At 36.3% G+C, this 24181-nt stretch overlaps 1 protein-coding gene across 9 annotated transcripts in view; it reads left to right on the forward strand.

Moving 5' to 3' along the window:
* Window positions 1-24181, forward strand: part of BTBD10 (BTB domain containing 10) — a 71864-nt gene that overhangs the window by 38929 nt on the left and 8754 nt on the right. For all 9 annotated transcript variants that reach the window (XM_067749841.1, XM_067749842.1, XM_067749843.1 and 6 more), the window contains 4 exons: window positions 8859-9055; window positions 11090-11375; window positions 14080-14182; window positions 15678-15798. In XM_067749841.1, the coding sequence (XP_067605942.1) occupies window positions 8859-9055; window positions 11090-11375; window positions 14080-14182; window positions 15678-15798 (707 nt within the window). The remainder of the gene's footprint in view (window positions 1-8858; window positions 9056-11089; window positions 11376-14079; window positions 14183-15677; window positions 15799-24181) is intronic.

Raw genomic sequence — 24181 nt, forward strand, 5'->3', positions numbered from 1 at the left:
TGAGGTGATACCTCATTGTAGTTTTGATTTGCATTTCTCTAATAATTGTGATGTTGAGCAGCTTTTCATGTGCTTCTTGGCCATCTGTATGTCTTCTTTGGAGAAATGTCTATTTAGGTCTTCTGCCCATTTTTTGATTGGGTTGTTTTTTTGATATTGAGCTGCATGAGCTGTTTATATATTTTGGAGATTAATCCTTTGTCTGTTGATTCGTTTGCGAATATTTCTCCCATTCTGAGGGTTGTCTTTTCATCTTGTTTGTAGTTTCCTTTGCTGTGCAGAAGCTTTGAAGTTTCATTAGGTCCCATTTGTTTATTTTTGTTTTTATTTCCATTACTCTAGGAGGTGGATCAAAAAAGATCTTGCTGTGATTTATGTCAAAGAGTGTTCTTCCTATGTTTTCCTCTAAGAGTTTTATAGTGTCCGGTCTTACGTTTAGGTCTCTAATCCATTTTGGGTTTATTTTTGTGTATGGTGTTAGGGAGTGTTCTAATTTCATTCTTTTACATGTAGCTGTCTAGTTTTCCCAGCACCACTTAATGAAGAGACTGTCTTTTCTCCATTGTGTATCCTTGCCTCCTTTGTCATAGATTAGTTGACTGTAGGTGCGTGGGTTTATCTCTGGGCTTTCTGTACTGTTCCACTGATCTATTTTTGTTTTTGTGCCAGTACCATACTGTCTTGATTACTGTAGCTTTGTGGTATAGTCTGAAGTCAGGGAGCCTGATTCTTCAAGCTCCATTTTTTTCCCTAAAGACTGCTTTGGCTATTCGGGGTCTTTTGTGTCTCCATACTAATTTTAAGATTTGTTGTTCTAGTTCTGTAAAAAATGCCATTGGTAATTTGATAGGGATTGCATTGAATCTGTAGATTGCTTTGGGTAGTATAGTCATTTTCACAGTATTGATTCTTCCAATGCAAGAACATGGTATATCTCTCCATCTGTTGGTATCATCTTTGATTTCTTTCATCAGGGTCTTTTAGTTTTCTGCATACAGGTCTTCTGTCTCCCTAGGTAGGTTTATTCCTAGGTATTTTATTCTTTTTGTTGCAGTGGTAAATGGGAGTGTTTCCTTAAATTCTCTTTCAGATTTTTCATCATTAGTGTATAGGAATGCAAGAGATTTCTGTGCATTAACTTTATATCCTGCAACTTTACCAAATTCATAGATTAGCTCCATTAGTTTTCTGGTGGAATCTTTAGGATTCTCTGTGTATAGTATCATGTCATCTGCAAACAGTGACAGTTTTACTTCTTCTTTTCCAATTTGTATTCCTTTTATTTCTTTTTCTTCTCTGATTGCCGTGGCTAGGACTTCCAAAGCTGTATTGAATAATAGTGGTGAGAATGGTCATCCTTGTCTTGTTCCTGATCTTAGAGGAAATGCTTTCAGTTTTTCACCCTTTAGAATGATGTTTGCTGTGGGTTTGTCATATGTGGCCTTTATTATGTTGAGGTAGTTTCCCTCGATGCCCACTTTCTAGAGTTTTTATCATAAATGGGTGTTGAATTTTGTCAGAAGCTTTTTCTGCATCTATTGAGATGATCATATTGTTTTTATTTTTCAATTTGTTAATATGGTGTATCACATTGATTGATTTGCGTATATTGAAGAATCCTTGCATCCCTGGGATAAATCCCACCTGATCATGGTGTATGATCCTTTTAATGTGTTGTTGCATTCTGTTTGCTAGTATTTTGTTGAGGATTTTTGCATCTATATTCATCAGTGATATTGGTCTGTAATTTTCTTTTTTTGTAGTATCTTTGTCTGGTTTTGGTGTCAGGGTGATGGTGGCTTCATAGAATGAGTTTGGGAGTATTCCTTCCTCTGCAATTTTTTGGAAGAGTTTGAGAAGGATGGGTGGTAGCTCTTCTCTAAATGTTTGATAGAATTCACCTGTGAAGCCATCTGGTCCTGGACTTTTGTTTGTTGGAAGATTTTTAATCACAGTTTCATTACTTGTGATTGGTCTGTTCATATTTTCCGTTTCTTCCTGGTTTTGTCTTGGAAGGTTATACCTTTCTAAGAATTTGTCTATTTCTTCCAGGTTGTCCATTTTATTGGCATAGAGTTGCTTGTAGTAGTCTCTTAGGATGCTTTGTATTTCTGTGGTATCTGTTGTAACTTCTCCTTTTTCATTTCCAATTTTATTGATTTGAGTCCTCCCTCTTTTTCTTGATGAGTCTGGCTAATGGTTTATCAATTTTGTTTATCTTCTCAAAGAGCCAACTTTTAATTTTATTGATCTTTGCTATTGTTTTCTTTGTTTTTATTTCTTCTCTGATCTTCATGAATTCTTTCCTTCTGCTATCTTTGGGTTTTATTCGTTTCTCTTTCTCTAGTTCCTTTAGGTATAAGGTTAGATTGTTTATTTTAGATTTTTCTTGTTTCTTGAGGTAGGCTTGTATTGCTATAAACTTCTCTCTTAGAACTGGTTTTGCTGCATCCCATAGGTTTTGGGTCGTCGTGTTTTCATTGTCATTTGTCTCTAGGTCGTTTTTGATTTCCTCTTTGATTTCAGTGATTTCTTGGTTATTTAGTAATGTACTGTTCAGCCTCCATGTGTTTGTGTTTTTCACGTTTCTTTTTCCCTGTAATTGATTTCTAATCTCATAGTGTTGTGTATCGATTTTGGAATATTCAACCAGTCTTGCATTTTTGGTACAAAATCCTTTAGACCTTGGTGTATTGCCATTTTTATATATTGCTGTATGGAAACTACTAAAATTTTGTTTAAAATATTTGCATCTATGTTCTGAGGGATGTAGGTTCTGGTAATGTCTTTCTCTGGTTTTGGTATCTGGGTAATGCTGGCCTCATAGAATGTTAGGAAATATTATCTTTTCTTCAATTTTCTAGAAGAGTTTGTGTAGCATTGGTGTTATTTCTATCTTAAATGCTTGGTAGAATTATCAGTGAAGCCATCTTGGCCTGGAGTTAGAGGGTAAGTTCTTAACTATAAATTCAAATTCTTTCATAGACATTCAGCTGTTCACTGTATTTGTTTCTTCTGGAGTGAGCTTTGGTAGTTTGGAATTTGTCCAGTTCTTCTGAATTGATGAATTTATTTGCATAAAGTTGTTTATAATATTTTATCTCTCTTTTAATACATGCAGACTTTGTAGTGAGGTCTATTCTCATGTCTGATATTGGTAATTTGTATCTCCTCAATTTTTTCCCCAGTTTGCCTGGAGATTTTATCAATTTTAATGATGTTTTCAAAGAACTAGCTTTTGTTTTCATTGATTTTTCCCTATTCTTTTTCTGTTTTCTATTATTTTGACTTCCACTCTGATCTTTATTAATATTTTATAGTTTCTTTAGGTTTAATTTGCTCTTTGTCTAGTTTCTTAAGGCAGAAACTGAGGTGATTTTTTTCTTTGACCTTCTTTTCTATCATAGGCATTTAAAGCTATAATTCTTAACTACTGCTGTAATATCATGCCATTCCACAAATTTTGATACACTGGACTTGTTTCACTTCAGAATTTTCTCTTTTCCTTTCTGATTTCTTTTTTGCTTTCTGGGTTATTTTAAAAGATTTTATCTAATTTCCAATATTTGGGAATTTTCCAGGTATCTTTCTGTTATTGAATTTTAATTTAATTTCATTGTAACCAGAGAACATACTTTGTATGATTGAATTCTTTTAAATGTATTGAGACTTGTTTTATTGCACAGAATATGGTCTGTCTTGATAAATGTTCTGTGTGCATACCAAAAGAATGGATTTTCTGCTCTTGTTGGGTGAAATGTTCCATAAATGTCAGTTAGGTTAAGCTAGTTGATAGTGTTGTTCAAATGTTATTCATCTTTACTGATTTTCTGTCTGCTTGTTCTGTATTTATATTTGTTTGTATCTGCGGCATGTGGGATCTTTCTGGACCAGGGCACGAACCCATGTCCCCTGCATCGGCAGGTGGACTCTCAACCATTGCGCCACCAGGGAAGCCCTGTACCTTTATATTTAAAGTTTGATTCTTGTAGGCAGCATATAGTTGGGTCTGGTTTTTATATCCAGTGGGATAATCTCTACCTTTTATGCCTTAGACCATGTATATTTAATGTGATTATAGATATGGTTAAGGTTAGGTCTATCATCTTGCTATTTATTTTCTGTTTGTCCCATTTGTTCTTGTTTCCCTATCCTCTTCCCCTTTCTTTTGGCCCTCTTTTAGATTAATTGTATCTTTTTTATGATTTCATTTTATCCTCTATGTTGGCTTATTAACTATAATTCTTTGTTTCTGTACTTTAGTGGTTGCTTTAGAGCTTATAATATACATCTTTAGTTTATCACAGTTTACCTTCAAGTGATATTAAATCATTTCATGTGTCATATAAGAGCCTTATAATAATGTACTTCCATTTCTCTCTTTCCAAACTTTGTGCTATTTCCAGTATTCTTAATTCCTTTGTGTAGATTTGTATTTTCAACTGGTGTTATTGTTTTCTTCCCCCTAAAGGGTGTCTTTTAAATTTTTTTACAGTGCAAGTTTGCTCATGATGAATTCATTCATCTTTTTTGTGTGTGTCTAAGAATGCATTTCCCTTTTATTTATTTACTTTTAATAAACTTATTTATTTTATTTATTTATTTTTGGCTGCGTTGGGTCTTGGTTGCTGTGCGCAGGCTTTCTCTCATTGCGGCGAGCGGGGGCTACTCTTCGTTGCGGTGCACGGGCTTCTCATTGTGGTGGCTTCTCTTGTTGTGGAGCATGGGTTCTAGGCGGGCGGGCTTCAGTAGTTGTGGTGCGTGGGCTTCAGTAGTTGTGGCTCGCGGGCTGTAGAGCGCAGGCTCAGTAGTTGTGGCGAACGGGCTTAGTTGCTTTGCGGCATGTGGGATCTTCCCGGACCAGGGCTTGAACCTGTGTCTGCTGCATTGGCAGGCAGATTCTTAACCACTACGCCCCCAGGGAAGTCCCTCCCTTTTATTTTTGAAAGATGTTTTCACTGGATGTAACAAGTGTAGGTTGGCAGGGGTTATCATTTTGGTTTGGGATTTTATTTTTTATTAAAATGTGTTTGGGATTTGTTGTGCGTGTTGCACCTATGGGTTTGTAGTTTTAATTACATTTCAAGACATTTCTTCAGATATTTTTCTCTTCCTCACCTTTCTTCCTTTATGGACTCCATTTATACCTATATTAGGGCACTTAAAGTTGACCCATAGCTCACTCATGCTCAATTTATTTTTCTATAAAGAATATTATATTCATTTTGGATATTTCCTACTGCTGTGTCTTCAAATTCATGAATCTTTTCTTCTGTAATGTGTAATTTTCCATTAATTCCATTGAGTATATTTTTTATCTCAGATATCATTTTTGTCTCTCGAAGTCTGATTTGCATCTTTTTAGTATTCTATATCTGTATATAACTTTTTGGAGGAATATGGTTATAATGGCTGTTTTAATGTCTTTATTTCTAATTCTAAGATATGTGTCAGTTCTGGGTTGGTTTTAGTTGAGTTTTTTCCTCATGGGTTATGTTTTGCTCCCTCTTTGCATACCTCGTAATTTTTAACTGGATGCCATACATTGTGAATTTACCTTTTTTGGTTGCTCGATATTTTTGTATTCCTATAAATTTTCTTGAGCTTTGTTTTAGGATTCAGTTTACTTACTTGGAAACAATTTGATTCTTTCAAGTGTTGCTGTTAACATTTGTTAGATATGACTAGAACAGTGCTCAGTTTAGGTCTAATTATTTCTATTTCAGAGCCAAGACCCTTTAGATTCTCCCTTCAGTGCCCTTTTATGAGGTTTTCCATCCTGACTGGGGGAAACAGGCCCTATTCCTGGCTCTATATGAGTCCTGGGCACTGTTTCCTCTAATTCTTTGAGTTGGTTGTTTCCCCAGCCTCGTCAAGTTTCCTCACGTGTACGTTGATTGGTACTAGGCTCTGCAGATCTCTGAGGTTTTTCTCTCTGTGCTGCTGTCCCCTCTCTGGTACTCTTTCCTTAGAACTCTAGCCACCTATTGTCCCCGGCCTCTCAGCTCCATATCCTTAACTCAGAGTCCATCAGCTTCTGCCTGGGTTTTGCCTCCCTGTGTTTTATTCTGGAAACTCTTCTTAAGGTAGTAATTTTGGGCAGTTGCTGGCCTTATCTTATTTATTTTCTATCTTTCAGGGATCACTCTCTTTCTTTTCCAAATGTATTGTGTCTTGCCATTGTTTCATATATTTCGTTTTTGGGTTGTTTCAGACAGGAAGGTAAATTCAGTCCTTGTTTCCCTGTCTTGGCTAGAAGCAAGATGTTGGGGCTGGTGCATTCTTCATCTCCTTACCTGTTCTCAATTCACGTATCCCAAACTCTCTTAGATGCAACATGAAGCAGAGTTATCCCCTGTGAACTTGCTTGCCCTCATTTTTGTTTGCACATATTATTTTTGCCCTTAGAGTGCTTTCCTGCTCTAAAATTATTTAACTAAATAGAGTAGGACATAATTAGTCTTCCATGACATCTGATTTTGAAGGTCTGATTCAGAGTACATTCCATTTGAGAATGAAAAGAAAGGACAGGAGTGTATTATGACACCTTTTGCATTGATTTAACATCTAAACAGTTTAGAAATGAAGCCAATATTTCAGCAGAATGCTTAGCAGCATTTAGTCTTTCAGCTAGAGAGATGTCTAGTTGAAATCCTTATTTAATTAATCAGTCTGCTTGGCCCTTACCGAACATTTATCCTGCATTTGCCTTAGTTGTAGTTGTGTTTGTACCTTGTCTGTTAAATTATCAATTAGATTCATATTTAGAAAATGTGTTTATTATTAGCACATTTAAAACTTAGCATCTAGAATAATTTAAGGAGTTATTTTTTCCAATATATAATCCTTATTCTATTATTGTGGATTCCTTTCTTTTTCCTACTTTAGGACACGAGCCAGAAATTCCATTGTTCCTACTCTGAAGGTTTTTAACCTGAAAGTAGGATCTTTTGATTTGTTCTATTTGAAGAAAAAAATTATGTTCCAAGGATGTGATCCTACTCTGATCTTTTTCACTAGAAGGAAGGTGGGAGTAGAGGGATTTGTTTGTTTGTTTGTTTGTTTCTGTCTGTAGGTTTGTGAGAGACAAATGACTGATACAAGCTGGTAGGTTGCCTTTATTTCCATAGAAGTCACTCTTCGGGTAGTGACAAAGTCAGCCTTTTGTCTTTTTAGTCTGTTATAGTGAGATGACAGCGATTTTCATAATGAAAGAAACCACTAAAATAACAAAATGAAGTGTTATAGCTAATAATCAGCAGAGGAGATGATCCTGGAACATTATCGGATTTAAAACTGAATCATCAAGATTAAATTTTTAACTGGTGTGGTTTTGGTGAAGGAGAGCAGGGTAACATTGCGGAGGGGGTACTGGAATGAATTGAAAGGATTAGGTTACAGGTTAATAGGGTATCCACTAAATTCTTTGTGACTCTGAGCAAGTCTTGTGATTTTGAACTTTATTATCTTCACCTGTTATAACTAAATAAACTAACATTTAATGGGTGATTCTATTGTACCAGGCACATTGCTGGTCAGCTTACTTATTATACTTCATTTAATCCTCATATTGAACTTAGAAAGTAAAAAGAATCTACAGCTTACAGATGAGGAAATGAAGGTTCCAAAATGTTAACTAACATTCAACATGTTGAGCAATTAAGTCTTACTGGACAATTGATTCTAAGTCTTTATTACTCTAAAGCCATGAAGTTCTTTCTATTCCTGTTTCTTCTGTTTCTAAAAAGCACTTTAATATTTTTAAACTATGAAGCATGTGTTTTGTTTGCTAAGGTGGTAAATTTCCACCTGCCTTAGGTCAGGCTCTCTCATTTTTGTTCCTATCAGTTTTCCTACTTGCAGTGTATTCTGATTATTAAAATCTTATTTGTTAGTGCCTGATTCACCAGTGATTTACAGTGATGTCTTCTTCATGTGAGAACTTAAAGCATTTATTATCTGTCACTCATTTATTAGTTATATATTTGAGATACATTTAGTCATTTTATATTTGAAATTTGGGATAGCTCTTGAATTGTTTACATTTCTGCATGTCCATGTATATAACTGCTACACTTAAATCATAAGCTCCCTGAGGGAGCTGCTTCTTTCTTGGCAGGTAGCACAGCATTGTGCACATAGCATATATAACTTAATAAATAATTGTGTGAATGAATGCTGTCAACTAGAATATTTTAATCATCATTCCCAGTTATTCAGTTCTCATGGGCAAATTTATGTAGGATGTTTTCAAAATATTAAATTCTGTAACTTTACATAGTCAGTGCCGTTAGCTTTTTAGAAAAATGCTTTTTAAAATTTTTGAAGAGGGTTCAATCAAAATCAAAATAGCATGTAGACTTATTTTGTCAGGGATACCAGTTACTTTGCCCATACCTCAGAGTTCCAGAAGCTGGTGCTCTTTCCCTCCCTTTCCCCCTGACAATCAAGGAAATCAAAAGAACACTTGAGTAATATTTAAGAGGTCTGGGTGGTCTCTGCCGCCGCCGCCGCCGCCGCCGCTGCTGCTGCTGCTGCTGCTGCTGCTGCTGCTGCTGCTATTACTACTACCACTACCTCCTCTATTACTAACTAAAAAGTCAGTTAACCATTCTGGGCTTTGGCTTTCTCATCCTTAAAAGAAGACTGAGTTGGAGTATGTGATCTTTAAAGACATAGTGTTCCAGAATTTTTAAAACCTGCAAGTTTAAAGTAAATTAGGTTTCAGAATTGTAAAGTAACATTTGATTCTTGCATTTCAAAATATTAGTAGCTTTATGTTAATTGGGGTTTTTTGGGAAAGCATTTGTGATTTCATGTTCTACTTTTATGGTTAATTTTCTTTTCTAATTTATCAGTGCTCCCTCACGTGTTGCTAAAGGAGTTGTTGAGCACACCAAAATGAGTCTACATGGTGCTAGTGGGGGACATGAGAGATCAAGAGATAGACGAAGGTCAAGTGACCGATCTCGAGATTCATCTCACGAAAGAACAGAATCTCAGCTCACTCCTTGTATTAGAAATGTTACTTCTCCAACACGACAGCACCATGTTGGTATGTAAAATCAACTAAGCTTCCCAGTGGTTTTTAAAAGCATGCATTTACCTTTTTTTTTTTTGGCCACGCCTCGAGGCTTGCGGCATCTTAGTTTCCCGATTGATCCTGGCATTGAAAGTGTCAAGTCCTAATCACTGCACTACCAGGGAATTCCCAATGCATTTACCTTTTTAATGCAGTAATAACAATGATTTGTGCCTAATACTTCAGATTAAAGTTAACTTCTTTCTTCTGTTCATTGCTTCTGTTTTAGCTTAGCTTGGTTCTTGCTGTGAAAAAACAGCTTATTAAATGAAACTTAAAAGTGAATTTCTTTTAATAGTCTGGGACAGTCTTATAAAAGAAATAATTTGAACAGCCTTTAAAACTGTAATATGTAGATTTAAAATTTTTTTTACGTGATTTTTGTCTTGTGAGATATTGAGCAGTGGTTTATTTTAAAATAGTTTGTAGTGAATTATTGATAAGAATCCTTGTTAATCATATTAAAAAAGGAAGTGAAAGAGTAAGCATCGTAAGGTAATTTATCTTGATTTTTGACAATATTTTAGATTTAATAAAAAAAATAGAAGAGGAAAAGGAAGGTGTGAAGTGGTTTTTTTTTTTCTCTTTTCTTGACAACTAGCTCAGGTCTTTTTCTTCCTTCCTACTTATTACTGTAAATGAATGCTATTACCCCAGGTAAATACATTGTGTGACTGTAAAACAGTAGTCTGAAGTGGAGGTACATAAACAATGTGAGCTTGCTGATTTTTATTTTCCACTCAGAAGTGGCAAATTAAATAATTTGACTTACTATTTGAGGTAGTTTCTGAAAACCTTGTATAAACCAAAATCATTTATATTAGGGTCTGATTATGTGGAGATGTTTTCAGTATCTAAGTAGGTCTTAAAAGTCAGACTAATACTGATAAGCTAAAAACCAACAAAAGTATAAATAAGAGTTGACAGTTTGTTATATGCAAAGTTTAGTATCTGGAAGGAGAACAGGAGATAAATTATTTTATTACTTTAGCAAATTTTACTTTTGGCATGCTACCAGCCTTGTGGAAATAGGCAATAAAAGGGAGGTGTCAGGGTATCTCTGGAGATACAGCAAACCTAATTATATAACCAGTAAAGCTGTACAGAGTGTTCTGAGTAGCTTGAGTCATGGAGGAATTTGGCAAAAGCTGATGAAACTGATGAGATGGAGGTATATTTTTAGGTCACCTTTAAAGTTTAGTAATCTAGCCTCTAAAGGAAACTTATCACAAAATCTTAGTTTTAATGTCCCCTTTGTAGACTATTGGAACCGCTAAAGAAAATTTTCTGACTTTCAACAATGTTTCCTATTAAAATTATACCTAATAATATGATCCTATAAAATTTTAGTAGTGCTTTATTCAAAAATGAGAATGAGAACAAAGCAGTATATCATAAGCTATTAAAACCATTTAATTTGCTAAGACATTAAGAGTCATTTGAAAACATAAATATACTTAATGTCTGCAGTGAAATTTTTTTCTTCCTTTGGGACCTTCCTTTTGTGAGACAAATAGCTGGTTTGGGGATTTCCATATTAACATAGTAAGAGTCCAAAGTTTGTACTTTGTGTTTTCAGAATAGTGTTAATACTTTCAGTGTTTAGGAGAGTTAAAATTGTTATTAATCTTTTACTAACTTTTAATGCTTATTTATGTGACTTCTGAGAATATTCCTCTCCTTGGGTTTCTATATATTTTTAAGTAGAGCAATAATATAAAATTTACCTTACTTTTGATCTTAGTCTGGGTCAACATTAGTCAGCTATACATCTTTTTAAAAAAGTCTACAAAATTAATTTTTTTAGAAAACAATTTGATGTTTTAGCTTTCATTCCTAGAAAATAAATGAACATATATGATCTGGGAAAATTTATTTGAAATCAAAAAAGCAGAAATGCAGGGATATAAAACAGCTTTTCTAAATCACAATTTTTAAAAGATATATATAAATCTCAAATTTTTAAAAAGAAAATTTGCATAACTTTGTTTAACATCTATATTTCAGAACGTGAGAAAGATCACAGCTCCTCTCGTCCAAGCAGTCCTCGTCCTCAAAAAGCATCTCCAAGTGGTTCCAGTAGCAGTGCTGGGAACAGCAGCAGAAACAGTAGTCAGTCAAGTTCAGATGGTAGCTGTAAGACATCTGGGGAAATGGTGTTTGTGTATGAAAATGCAAAAGAAGGAGCTCGGAATGTAAGAACGTCAGAACGAGTGACACTAATAGTGGATAACACTAGATTTGTTGTAGACCCATCCATTTTTACTGCACAGCCAAATACAATGTTGGGCAGGTTTGTATTGCTGTTCTTTGTATTATTAATTATAAATCACTTTAACATTGCTTTGGGTTTTTTTCATTTAAAGTTTTACAGTAATTCTCTGGTGGAATACAGTGTTCCTGCTGAGCTTTCGAGGTTAAATAATTTGCTGAAGTTAATCCGGCTAGAAAGTGGTAGAGCCAGATCTTGAACTTGTTTGTATTTCAAATAATCTTTGCTATACCAGTAGAAATAGCAAATATATTAGTTAAATGAAGACAGGACACTAAAAGATCTCTATAGGTTGAAAGCATAGATTGTATTTAACAAGGTGAATTTAACAGTGATAATGCTTCCTTCACTTAGGGCTCCCAAATTCAACCTCCAAATATAGCAGGTATCAGCATTTCATTAGCTGAAAAGTTAGCATGAGTTATCAATTTGATGTAGATACTTAAAAAAGAAATAATATTAACAAGTAGTTAGTAGAATGAAGGAGAGATAATTGTCTCTTAATCTGTACTAGTCTGGAGTAATAGATTAATATAAAGTTTTTAGTTATGGGAACCACAATCTAGAACTGATATAGACAATGTGGACTCGTTATGGGAACTTCTGTCTAAGAATATAGACTTGATTTTTCAAAGTGTTCAAAACTAGGATCAGGGCTTCCTGGTGGCGCAGTGGTTGAGGGTCTGCCTGCCGATGCAGGGGACATGGGTTTGTGCCCTGGTCCGGGAAGATCCCACATGCTGCGGGGCGGCTGGGCCCCGTGAGCCATGGCCGCTGAGCCTGCGCATCTGGAGCCTGTGCTCCGCAACGGGAGAGGCCACAACAGTGAGAGGCCTGCGTACCGCAAAAAAAAAAACAAAAACAAAAAAACTAGGATCAAACACCTTTTAATTGTAAAATTAGTGCCTTTTTTCCATTCATTCTAATATAAAACGAAGGAGACACATAAATGAAATGGAAGTTTACATGAGGTAAGAAAAAAAAAAACCTTGTGTTTTTTGCTAGGTTGCATATGTAACTATTTGGCATATGTGTGTGTGTGTGTGTGTGTGTGTGTGTGTGTGATTTGTAAGTATCTCTGAATACCGAATAAATGCCAGCATGTGACACTGTTTACATTTTGAGTAGACAAATATTTCCTTTTAACATTGGCACTAGACTTTAGATCTGTACGAAAAAAAATACTTGAACTCCATAGGCTTTTATGTATTATTAGAAGCATAGGGAAGATTGTTGATCGGAGCTCCTAAGAGTATGACTCAACACTGATAATACTTTATATTTTTACCTAAACTGTAAAGGAACACAGTTAAAAGGTAGAAGTAGATATTTGAAATTTTTCTTCAACTGATAGGCTACATTTTTCTTAAAACAAATGCAAAAGATTTTTTGTGTGTTTGTGATCCATATTGATCTGAAAAGTATAGCTTTCCCCTTTTGTAAAAATTTCAAGTATTTGAGAAAATTGCATGACATTTGATTCCTGAAAGACTCTCTTCTTCTTTTTTTCCCAAATCAGTGAAGGCTTCTTTTCATGTCAGTTGACGAAAGCATATCTTTGGGGATGAAAATTAATATTCATGGGAACTGTCAAAAACAGTTGGCATTCTTTTGGAAACTTTGAAATAAAAAAGCTTTGTTGTTTATAGGTTTCTGTGTTATAACAAAAGAGGGAACTATTTAAATTGGGAAATTGTTGAATAGAAAACTTAGATCAGCCATATTTACTTTAGGAATGGTGGCATCATTGAATTCAGAGGTTCAAATTCCTTTAATCACAATTTTAAAATTTTCTTGGGAGTTATGCATTCAGCTTTTCATTTTGAAGGACCTGTTTTGCAAATTGCCTCTTTTCTAAATAGTTATTGTTAAAGGGCCAACAATATGACTTGAAAAAATATAAATTCATTTGTATTTTCTTTTTGTAAAAATTAAGAGCTTGTGACTTATTTATTTAGAATTTTCATTCTCTTCTTAACTTGGTCATTTCTCCCTACCCCAGCATTTGATTGCTTGTTTTTCAGTTCTGGAATGCAAGTATAAGAATCTTGTGCAAAATTTGTTACATTTATAGTTAAGATTGTGAAAAGTAACCTAATCTGCATACCCTTATTTTACTTTTTTCTAGTTTAGATTACTATATGTGCTTCTTAGAATAACTTTGCCTTGAAGACAGTAGTTTTAAGGAAAAGGCACAGATAGCATAGTTTTCCCTCCCTCCCCTCCCCTCCCCTCCTTTCCCCCTCCTCTCCCCCTCCCCTCCCCTCCCCTCCCCTCCCCTCCCCTCCTCTCCTCCCCTCCTCCCCTCCTCCCCTCCTCCCCTACTCCCCCTCCCCTCCTCCCCCTCTCTCCCTCCGTCCCTCCCTTCCTTCCTTCCTTTCTTTTTCTGGTTAAAATTAGTATAAGAATTTCTCCTAGATTGATGGTTTTTTTTCATCCCCTGAGGTGAAGGGACTGGAAAGTTTTTTAGCTTCTGAATTTTATTAATTTATTTTGTTTTCTTATAGGGAATCTTTACTACTGTTTCCTCACACAAAAACATATTTTAATATTCCTTCATTTATTACATTTGCCTGAATAAAGTTCTGATAAACATTCTCGAACTAATTTAATGACATAATTTAATGCTTAAATTATAATTCCTTTTTACTTTTGTACATGAAAACAATTTTCCCTTTTGAAGGAATATCTTAGTGATATATTTCTCAATTATTTGCTACCATAGGATGTTTGGATCTGGCAGAGAACATAACTTTACACGTCCCAATGAGAAGGGAGAGTATGAGGTGGCAGAGGGGATTGGCTCTACTGTGTTTCGAGCTATTCTGGTGAGTGCTCTTTCTTATGTGTATTGATTGAATCAGTTGACCCCTTCTTGTTAGGTACTTGGATTGGAAGCAGAGTTCTATTTGGATATCTCTATGGAAGTATCCAGGGCATTTTTTAAAAAAATACAATTTATCTTTTTTTGCTGTGTAAATATAATATGATATAAATAAATTAATTTTATAACCTTCATAAAGATAAGATAGGGGATAATTCATCTCTTAAGTCTGCACAGGCAATTCTTTCAAGAGTTTAGTGGTAACATTTCTATAGTCACATTACTCCACCCTCCTTAATTCTATTAAATACAGTAAGTTGATAATTTTTTACTACCAGAGAATAAATGTGGCTACTGGAATTCTAATATTTTATTGCATATAACTAACAATGGACACTTACGAACATTTAAAAGTCATCTCTAAAATGTATTTCTTACCATCTTTGTTTTAAAACTTAAAAAAAATTTTAACTTTTTATTTTGAGAAATATTTGAATTAATACTACAAGTCCCTATTGTAATTTTAAATCAGTGATAAAGGTTTGATTTACAGTGTGTGACAGTTTATGCCACAGTCTGAAAATATGGTTTCCTTAAATAGTTTTGTGGGAAGAGGAGAGGGAGGATCCTGAGGTACAAGACAGGAAAAGTAGTTGATAATGATCAGTACTAACAAGTACTTTGAAAAGTACCAGAAGATGTCTTGCTTCCATTCATGTAGCAACTTCAGAAATAATGTTGCTGTGGCTCTGAACCTCAAGAAGCTTGAGGCAGATCTTAATTTTGGGGGAAGTGCCTTTTCAGCTTCCCATACTTCCATTTGACCCCCAATGGAGTTGATAAGTTTACTCCATGACTCAGCTATGCAGTAACTTATCTGTAGTTCTCGGCCAGCCCCTAACAGCATTTTAAGTAGATTTTGGAAATAATTACTATTATTGTTCGTAATAATGTGGGCAACACCAAAGAACAGTATTTGGAAGAAGAATATCTAATTATGTGTTCTGTTTGCATGTATTTGAATACTTGGATATGATTTTGAAGTTCTTTACTAAAAACCTTAAATTTTGCTCAATTCTCTAGGTAATATTTAAGGTAACTTAAAATATATCATTTAACTTCCTTAAAAAATTTTTTAAAAATGCATGGTAGTTATGTAGACAAATAATTTGTAAGGGGGAGAATACATATACATTAGCATGATATAGTAGAGAGAAGAGATGCATAATTAATGAGGAGACCTGGGTGCTAATCTTACCTCTGCTGTTAAATAATTTTATAATAACTGGGTGAGTCAGTGAACCCATTTGGACATAAATTTTTCTTGTTGGTAAAATGAAAAAGTGGTTAGGTGAACGGAGGTCCCACCTAACTTTAAAGTTCCACAATTCCTCAGAGTACCATGATTTTTGAAAATTCTACCAGCCCAAGCTTAATAATAAGTTTTGCCTACCTCGTGCACTAGATGTTTTATGCATTCTTTACTTTTTTTTTTTTAGGATTACTATAAAACAGGAATAATCCGTTGTCCTGATGGCATATCTATTCCTGAACTGAGAGAAGCTTGTGACTATCTTTGTATCTCTTTTGAATATAGTACTATTAAATGTAGAGATCTCAGTAAGTATGATGTTTTGTGTGTGAGTGTTTGTAGAGTTAAAATATATTGGAATGAAATGCCTGAAATAATGCTGTTTACCTAGACTTCAAGTATTTGTTTAATTGAATTCTAGAACACTAATACCATGAAGATTATTTGTGAAAGTCCACAGAAATCTTTGTAAGCTCTTGGTGTAATTTTCCAAAACTTTCTTTCAACTTTAATAATTTTTTTGTTTATAGACTCTCCCAGATTTCCTCTTCAACTGTCTCCTCTATCATTTGTTGCCAGTCTTCATCTCCCAGCTTGGGAGCCCTGGCTTTGGCCAAGTGTGGTATTTGCCTTCACTCCTCAGATCACATCAACCAAAAATTTATAATTTTTTTGTACTTGCCATGTAATATAACATCCTAAGCCACTTTGAAAGATATAAATAATTCTCAAAAAGAGTATTTGTCATTAAAGATTTTAGATTGAATACCAAGTACTTAGCCCTCATTTATACAAAGGGTTAAATGACTTTATCCAAGAACTTCAAACATAGTCTCAGAGCAGGGTCTAGACCTTTGGAAATCGTAACTCTGTGATTGATATTTTCCTGTCACTCCCTTCCTTAGCACCCCTCCCTTTTACTGTTACATCATGCCTAAGAAAAAAGGTGACTACACACAGAAAAGTCAAAATGTATATGAGAATTATCAAATTTTGACTTGTGTATTAAGTGGTTGGAAAAGTTCAGAAGAAGCATATGTCACTGTGGGCTAGTGGGATTGGGGAAGAGTTCAGAGGAGACAGGTAGTAAAGAGCGAATAGGAGTGATTTAGCAAGAATGGAGTAGGAAGGTTACTCATTTGGGGATTACAGATGTAAGTGATAGACTTTGGAAATAACCTAGTTGGTGCAGAGACTATATTGGGACTGGAAGGGGATGGGAATAAATAGGGGGGCCAGATTATGGAAGGTCTTTAAACTAATATTCTTACATTTTATCCTATATAATGTGGGAAGCCATTTTAAAAGTTTGCTACCTGTGATTATAGATATGTGTTAGTCCCAGATATATGGTTATCTTTACTTCATTACCTAAACTCAACACTAGTTTAGCAGAGTGGGGTCATACCTTCTCAATATTGATGTGTTAGAAATTGTGAATGGAAAATTTTATTTAAATTTGTAAGGCAACTACTATATATTTAAATGTAGCGAACCTTCATGCTTAATTATGATTTAACTTCTTGCAAATGAGTGGCCTTATTAGGTCTGTTCCTAAGTACCATTTTCTTTTTGCCAGACATTTAAAGTCTCCATAGGGACAAAGGATTGGATGGTCCACCTTTGAGTCCATTTCTATATAAATGATACTTAAAAGTTTAAAGTCAAGTAGCTGGACAGCTGAAGCCTACAGCTGTAAACTTGAACAAAGTTTTCACATCTTAAAAAATGTTTTTTTGAAATCATGAGCATTAATTATTCTAATTTATAATTCTTTGACTTCAAGTTTTGTGTTTTTTAATTCATGGGACCATTTTAATTTAACTTTATATGATTAAATGTTGAATTTTGGTGACTGTCAGATTAAAAAAACACAAGATTCCTTATAGATGAATGGATTTTAGTTCTGTAATCCTTTGGACATAGTTTACCTTGTCATCACTGTTAAGTATCATTTATTTGTTATGGAATTAAAGGTAAGAATATTTATGTGTAATAGAAAGAAAATATGTGTAATATGGTTTTTCTAAACTTCTGGCCTTTAAATAATACTTGTGTTTCTAGATTACTTGTAATATGTATTACTGGAAATTTAGAGATTCTCATAGACTTTATTGCAACAAAGCTATATAGAATTTGAAGAGATAGAAATGGTCTTGTAAAATATAAAAGGATACTGTAGGTGTAGACTTGAGTCCAAAAATGAATTTTTTCCTGCAAATATGTGCTTTTACTGAATATTGTAATGGCACTTTACACCAAAATGTCTTTTTGTCTCTTACTTAAAATTACAAAAGTACTAAATGTATATTGAATAGAGCATCCTGGATTTCTTGGGCAAGTTACTTAAAACCTTGTTTCTTAGTTGCCTCATCTTTAAAATGGGAGACAGTAATATTACTTACTTCACAAGGTTGTTGTGTAGATTATTAAATGGATAGTGCTTGACACATAGTGTTAAATAAGGGTTTGCTTTAAAAAAATAGTAGCAAAATTAGGAAATAAAGGTAAAGTAAAATAAAAAATATTAAAGGATCATATTGTACATTGCTATTTTATATTTCCACATGAAAATATATTGTGAATAACTGTATTAGAAAATATGCTTTAATAACAGCTTGTTTAATGGTTTACATAGTTATCACTCATTTTCTGCATTTTTATTGAATACTCGCTTTATACTAAATATTAGGTGTGTAAAAAGCAACAAGAAAAGACAAGACCCCTGTCCTTATCATGCTTGCAGTATAGTGGGAAAAACAGATAAGTAAATTATATTGTGTTAGAGGAAGAATAGGGTACTAAATGAGCATGTAGGAGCTGTACCTAACTTCGGTGTGCGGGCTTGAGGAAGCTTTCTGGAGGAGAGGGAAGAGGAAGCGTGTTTAGGCAGAAGGAATGCTATGTTTAGTGGCAAGAAGATTAGTACAGTGAGGAAATGACTTGTTAATCTTCTGTCATAGAGCTTACCATATAGTGAAGGAACTTCGGTTGGTAGCTCCCCAACTAGACTATAATTTCTTCACTGTTTATATTCTTTTACCAGATAAGCACTGTAATCCAGAAGAGGTTTTGAGAACCAGGGCTGGACTCACAAATGAAGTCCTGGGGCTAAGAGAAATGAAAATATAGTGTCCAGGGTGAAAGTGGTGTGGAAAATGAAATTTAAAGTTTGCAAAAGGACCAGTTCAGAAGGCCCAGGAAGAAAGGCACCATCCACGTGGGAGATAGTGGGATTGTAAACAAATATCAAAAAACTGAAGTTACATTTAGTTTGAGAAGGGAGATAACAGGCAGAGACTACGTTTGGAGTCACAGAAATATAGAGACACTGAAACGACAGAGACACTTCTATGTTTTCTCTTTGTCTCCTCTCTCTTTCCTCCCCCCCTTCTCTCTCTCTCTCCCTCCCCCCCGCCCCCCTCTCTCTTTTTCTCCCCCACCCCAGTCTTGCTCTATTTTTCAGTTTATAGCATTAAATCAGTTTGAATTTGAGGACAGGGACTATACCTTTTCAACTTTGTGTCCGTAGTGCCAGGCACATAGTAAGGATTCAATAAACATTTGTTGAAAGAATAAACTCTTTTTATCCCTTCATGCATTGTTTAGGACACTGTTCCACTTACTGTCATCTTCTCTAGTATCATTAGTCTTTCCCTCTTTGTATAGAGTAATCCTCAGGCTCAAACATACTCAAATCTGACCTGTGTCTGTTGTAGACATTCAGAAAACTATATCATTTGAAAACTTTTGAGCTTTTCATTGATTCTTTGAAGTTAACTTTTTGCAAGAATTAACACGTTTATTATACTGACTCCTGCTCCAACTGCTATGTCTTTCCATTTATTCACTTTTCTTTTTTGTCTTCTTCTGCAATGGTCTTATTAAGTTTATTCTTTGGTATTTTGTATTTTTGTTACTGTTGTGTGTAGAATATGTTCAGATTTTCTAACTGCTAACGTATGAGAAAATTATTGAATTTTGCATATTTATGTTTAGCCACCTAACCAAACTCTGTTTTATTTCTAATGGTTTTTCAGTTGTTTCTTTTATATTCTTGGTAGATAATTGACCCTGTTGTAAGTTAAACTTTTTATATCTTTTTGTCTTACTGAATTGACTATAATATTTTGAACAACATTAAATTTAGTGGTAATTCTGGTACCCTTGTCTTTAAAGGCATTTCCTTTAGGTTTCACTGTTAAGTCACTCTTTCTTCAAGACTGCCTCTTCGACATCCATCTTTTAGGTCTTCTGCTTTTTTTCCTCTCACTTGCTCCCTGATCCTTCATACGTTGAACGTGGTCCTTCCCAACTGTTCTGTCTTCAGCTACCTTCTCTCTCACAGAATCTATACAATTAATCTAAGTGATGCCATTCATCACTGTGGCTTTAGATATTACATATACACCATAGATTTCCAGCTGTTTTTTTTTTAATGTATTATTTATTTTTGGCTGCATTGGGTCTTTGTTGCTGCGCACGGGCTTTCTCTAGTTGTGGCAAGCAGGGGCTACTCTTCGTTGCGGTGCGTGGGCTTCTCGTTGCGGCTGGCTTCTCTTGTTGCGGAGCACAGGCTCTAGGCGCCCGGGCTTCAGTAGTTGTGGCTCGTGGGCTCTAGAGCGCAGGCTCAGTAGCTGTGGCGTACGGGCTTAGTTGCTCTGCAGTGTGTGGGATCTTCCCAGACCAGGGCTCGAACCTGTGTCCCCTGCATTGGTAGGCAGATTATTATTATTATTATTATTTTTGCGGTACGCGGGCCTTTCACTGTTGTGGCCTCTCCCGTTGCGGAGCACAGGCTCCGGACGCGCAGGCTCAGCGGCCATGGTTCACGGGCCCAGCCGCTCTGCGGCACGCGGGATCTTCCCGGACCGGGGCACGAACCCGTGTCCCCTGCATCGGTAGGCGGACTCTCAACCACTGCGCCACCAGGGAAGTCCCTCCAGCTATTTATCTCTTAATTCCTACCTACCAGTTACGTATTTCTAGTTTACTATTTAACTTGTATAATTTTTTTCTTCTTAATCAGGCTTTTAATGAGTTCCATGCATATAGTACATATAGTGATGAACAAGACAGACATTGTCCCTGCATTTATGGAGTTTACAGTCTAGTGGGGAAGACAGGCATTCAACAAGTAATGAAAAGCTGTGAAAATTCAGTGACGAAATGAGATGCTGTGACAGGTGTATGGTAAAGGGGCTATGGAGGATGATTATCTGAGTCAGTGACATTAAAGTTGAGACCTAGGGCTTCCCTGGTGGCGCAGTGGTTGAGAGTCGGCCTGCCAATGCAGGGGACACGGGTTCGTGTCCCAGTCTGGGAAGATCCCACATGCCGCAGAGCGGCTGGGCCTGTGAGCCATGGCCGCTGAGCCTGCGCGTCCAGAGCCTGTGCTCCGCAATGGGAGAGGCCACAACAGTGAAAGGCCCGTGTACCACAAAAAAAAAATAAAATAAAATAAAAAATGCTGAGACCTAAGGGAATGGAAAAGAGAGTGAGAAGCTCTCCAGGCAGCAGAAATGGTATTTGCAGAGGCTCTCAAGTTGGAAGGAATATGTCATGCTTAAGGCACTGAAAGAAGGGAAACATGGCTACAGTGGAGGAGGTAGAGCATGAGTGGTGAGATATAAGGCCAGAGAAGTAGGGAGAAAACAAAACTTATTAACTAAATAAATGTTTATTAACTGTACATTCTCTACCAAGCCCTGTGCTAAGTTCTGGGGATGCAGCAGGAACAAACCAGGCAAAACTTCCTGTTCTAATGGAACTTACACTCTTTTGGGGGAGACAGACAATAGACAAGGTAAACAAGTAACATATGAACAAATAACATGGTATGTTAGATAGTGATATGTGCTGAGGAGGGAGAAAAAAGTAAGGAAGGGACAAAGAGTAATATGAGAGGCTTTCATTGCAGAGGAAAATTGAAGTAAATTCCAAACAGAGGTTAACAGTGAGAGCAAATGTTGAAGCAGTTTGCCTGGCATGTTTGAGAGTAGCAGAGGCTAGTATAGTTGGAGTGGAGTGAGTGAGGGTGTCAGTAGTAGGAGATGAGGTCCAGGGGAGCGAGGTCGTGTAGGGCCTTTATCTTTTGGCTTTTACTCTGAGTGAGATAAGCCATTGGAGGGTTTTGAACAGAGAAGTGATATGATCTGTAAGGCTGCCATGTTTTACCATTTCATGGACTCGCTGTTTGCACAGAATTCAATGTAGACTCATGCAGTGCTGTATTCCTGATCTGACGTATGCTTTAAAAGAATCACTGTTGGCTATTGGGTTGGAAATGGACTGGAAGGGGAATTAAGATACAAAGAGGTAATTAGGAAGCTATTATCATAATTCAAATAAGAGATGATGGTGGCTTAAATCAGGGTGGAAACAGTGAGAAGCGATCAGATTCTGGATATATTGGATGGTAGAGTTGTAAGCATTTGCTTGCTGATTGAATATGAGGTGGGAAAGAGAGAAAAGGACTTTACCTGGAAGTGTGGAGTTGCCATTAATTGAGATGGGGGGAGACTTCATGGGGAGCAGAAATTTAAAAGCTTGATTTTGGACATGTTAAATTTGAAATACCTATTAGACCTTCAAGTAGAAATGCTGAGTAGGGCATTGGGTATACATGTCTAAAGAGAGAAGTGTGGGCTGTTTATATGCGGGAGTCATCACTATATGGATAGTATTTAAAGGACTGTGCACACTGATCTGGAACCTCCTTTTACACATAACAGGCTTAAGGACCAAGTTGAGGATTTGGGACTTTTATTCTAAGGATAGTACAAGCCATAAAAGGTTTAAACTAGAGACACCTATTTAGATTTGTTTGTCTGCGGTGGGGGAGGTGAATTACACAGGGGCAGAGGCAACTGATGGGTTCTACAGTAGTTTGGGTTAGAGTTACTGATGGCTTGGACTGCGGGGGGCAGGGGTGCAGTGGGGCTGGACTGTGTTTTGGTTGTAACTGTTGTTCTGTCACAGACCATTCCAAACTTGGTAGCATAAAGTGTGATCATTCTTATTTTGTGGGCCAAGAATTCAGACAGGGTACAACAGAGATAGCTTATGTCTGCTTCACAATGTTTGCGGCCTCATCTTGTGAAGAATTGAAAGGATGAGGTGACTGAAAAGGATGAAGGCTTCTTCACTCACATGTCTGCACCTGAAGTGGGACAACTCAAAGGCTGCGTTCAGTGAAGACTGTCAGACAGAGTAGCTCCACGTGACCTCTTCATGCGGCTTGGGCTTCTCCAGGCCTGGAGACTGGGTTCAGAGAGGAAGCATCTGTAGAGCAAGCATTCCCAAGACCAAGGCAGAACCACAAGTCATTTTCCCCTCACCTCTGCTGTGCTCCCCTGGTTACAAGCAAGTCAGTACAACCAGCCTAAATTGAAGGAGAGAGGAATTGGACTTCTCTTGCTGGGAGGAGATATCAAAGTCACATTGCAGAAAAGCATGTGGCATAAGAGATTTTGCAGCTATCTTTGGAAAATAGCATCTTCCAGAGAGGAAATGACACAATTCAAGGTGTATTTAAGAGGTGGACTTGTTAGGTCTTGGGGAATGATTGAATTAAGAGATGAAAAAGGAATCAAATATTCATTCATTTATTCTACAAATATTTAAGAGCCTGTTATATGATTAGCACTCTTCTGTGATGATTCTGAGAACTTGAGTGGATGGTGGTGCCATTTACTGATTTCGAAAACACTGCAGAGAGATAGAGACAGAAATGATTAAGTTCAATTTGGAGTATATTGAGTTTGAGGTGCCGGTGAGGGGGCATCCGAGTGGAGATTTCCAGGAGGCAGTTGAGTATAATGCATCTAGAATATAGAAGGCAGAATTAGTAGAATAAATTTGAGAATTGTCAGCATAAGGTGAGAGAAAAAAAAACGTAGAACTTCCCTGAGAAATAACAATACTTAATGACAGGCTGGAGGAGAAAAAGTTGACAAAGGTGACTGAAGAAGAACGGCCAGAGAGGAGAAAGAAAACCAGGGACGGTAGTATCAGACCTTAGGGATGAGAGTATTTTAAGGAGGGAGTGGTCCCTGTAAGGCATTCCATCAAGAGGTCAGATAAGATCATGATTAAAAGTTGTTGATTGTCAGGCAGAAGACCTAGATAGACATTTCTTCAAAGAAGACATACAGATGGCCAGTGGGCACATGAACCGATGCTCGTCATTGCTAATTATTAGAGAAATGCAGATCAAAACTAGAGGTACCACCTCACACCTGTCAGAATGGCCATCATTAAAAAGTCTACAGATAACAAATCCTGGAGAGGGTGTGGAGAAAAGGGAACACTCTTACACTGTTTGTGAGAATGTAAATTGGTGCGCTCACTATGGAAAACAGTATGGAGGTTCCTCAAAAAAAAAACAGAGTTGCCATATGATCCAGCAATCCCACTCCTGGGCATATGCCCAGACAAAACTAATTTGAAAAGTTACATGCACCCCTATTTCATAGCAGCACTATTTACAATAGCCAAGACATGGAAACTACCTAAATGTTGTCTATCAACAGATGAATGGACAAAGAAGATGTGGTGTGCGTGTGTGTGTGTATGTATGTGTGCGTGCACGCACACACATACACACACACACATACACACACTGGAATGTTACTCAGCCATAAAAAAGAATGAAATAATGCCATTTGCAGCGATATGGATGGACCTAGA

Source organism: Pseudorca crassidens, chromosome 9 (assembly GCF_039906515.1).
Source record: "Pseudorca crassidens isolate mPseCra1 chromosome 9, mPseCra1.hap1, whole genome shotgun sequence".
Lineage (NCBI taxonomy): Eukaryota > Metazoa > Chordata > Mammalia > Artiodactyla > Delphinidae > Pseudorca > Pseudorca crassidens.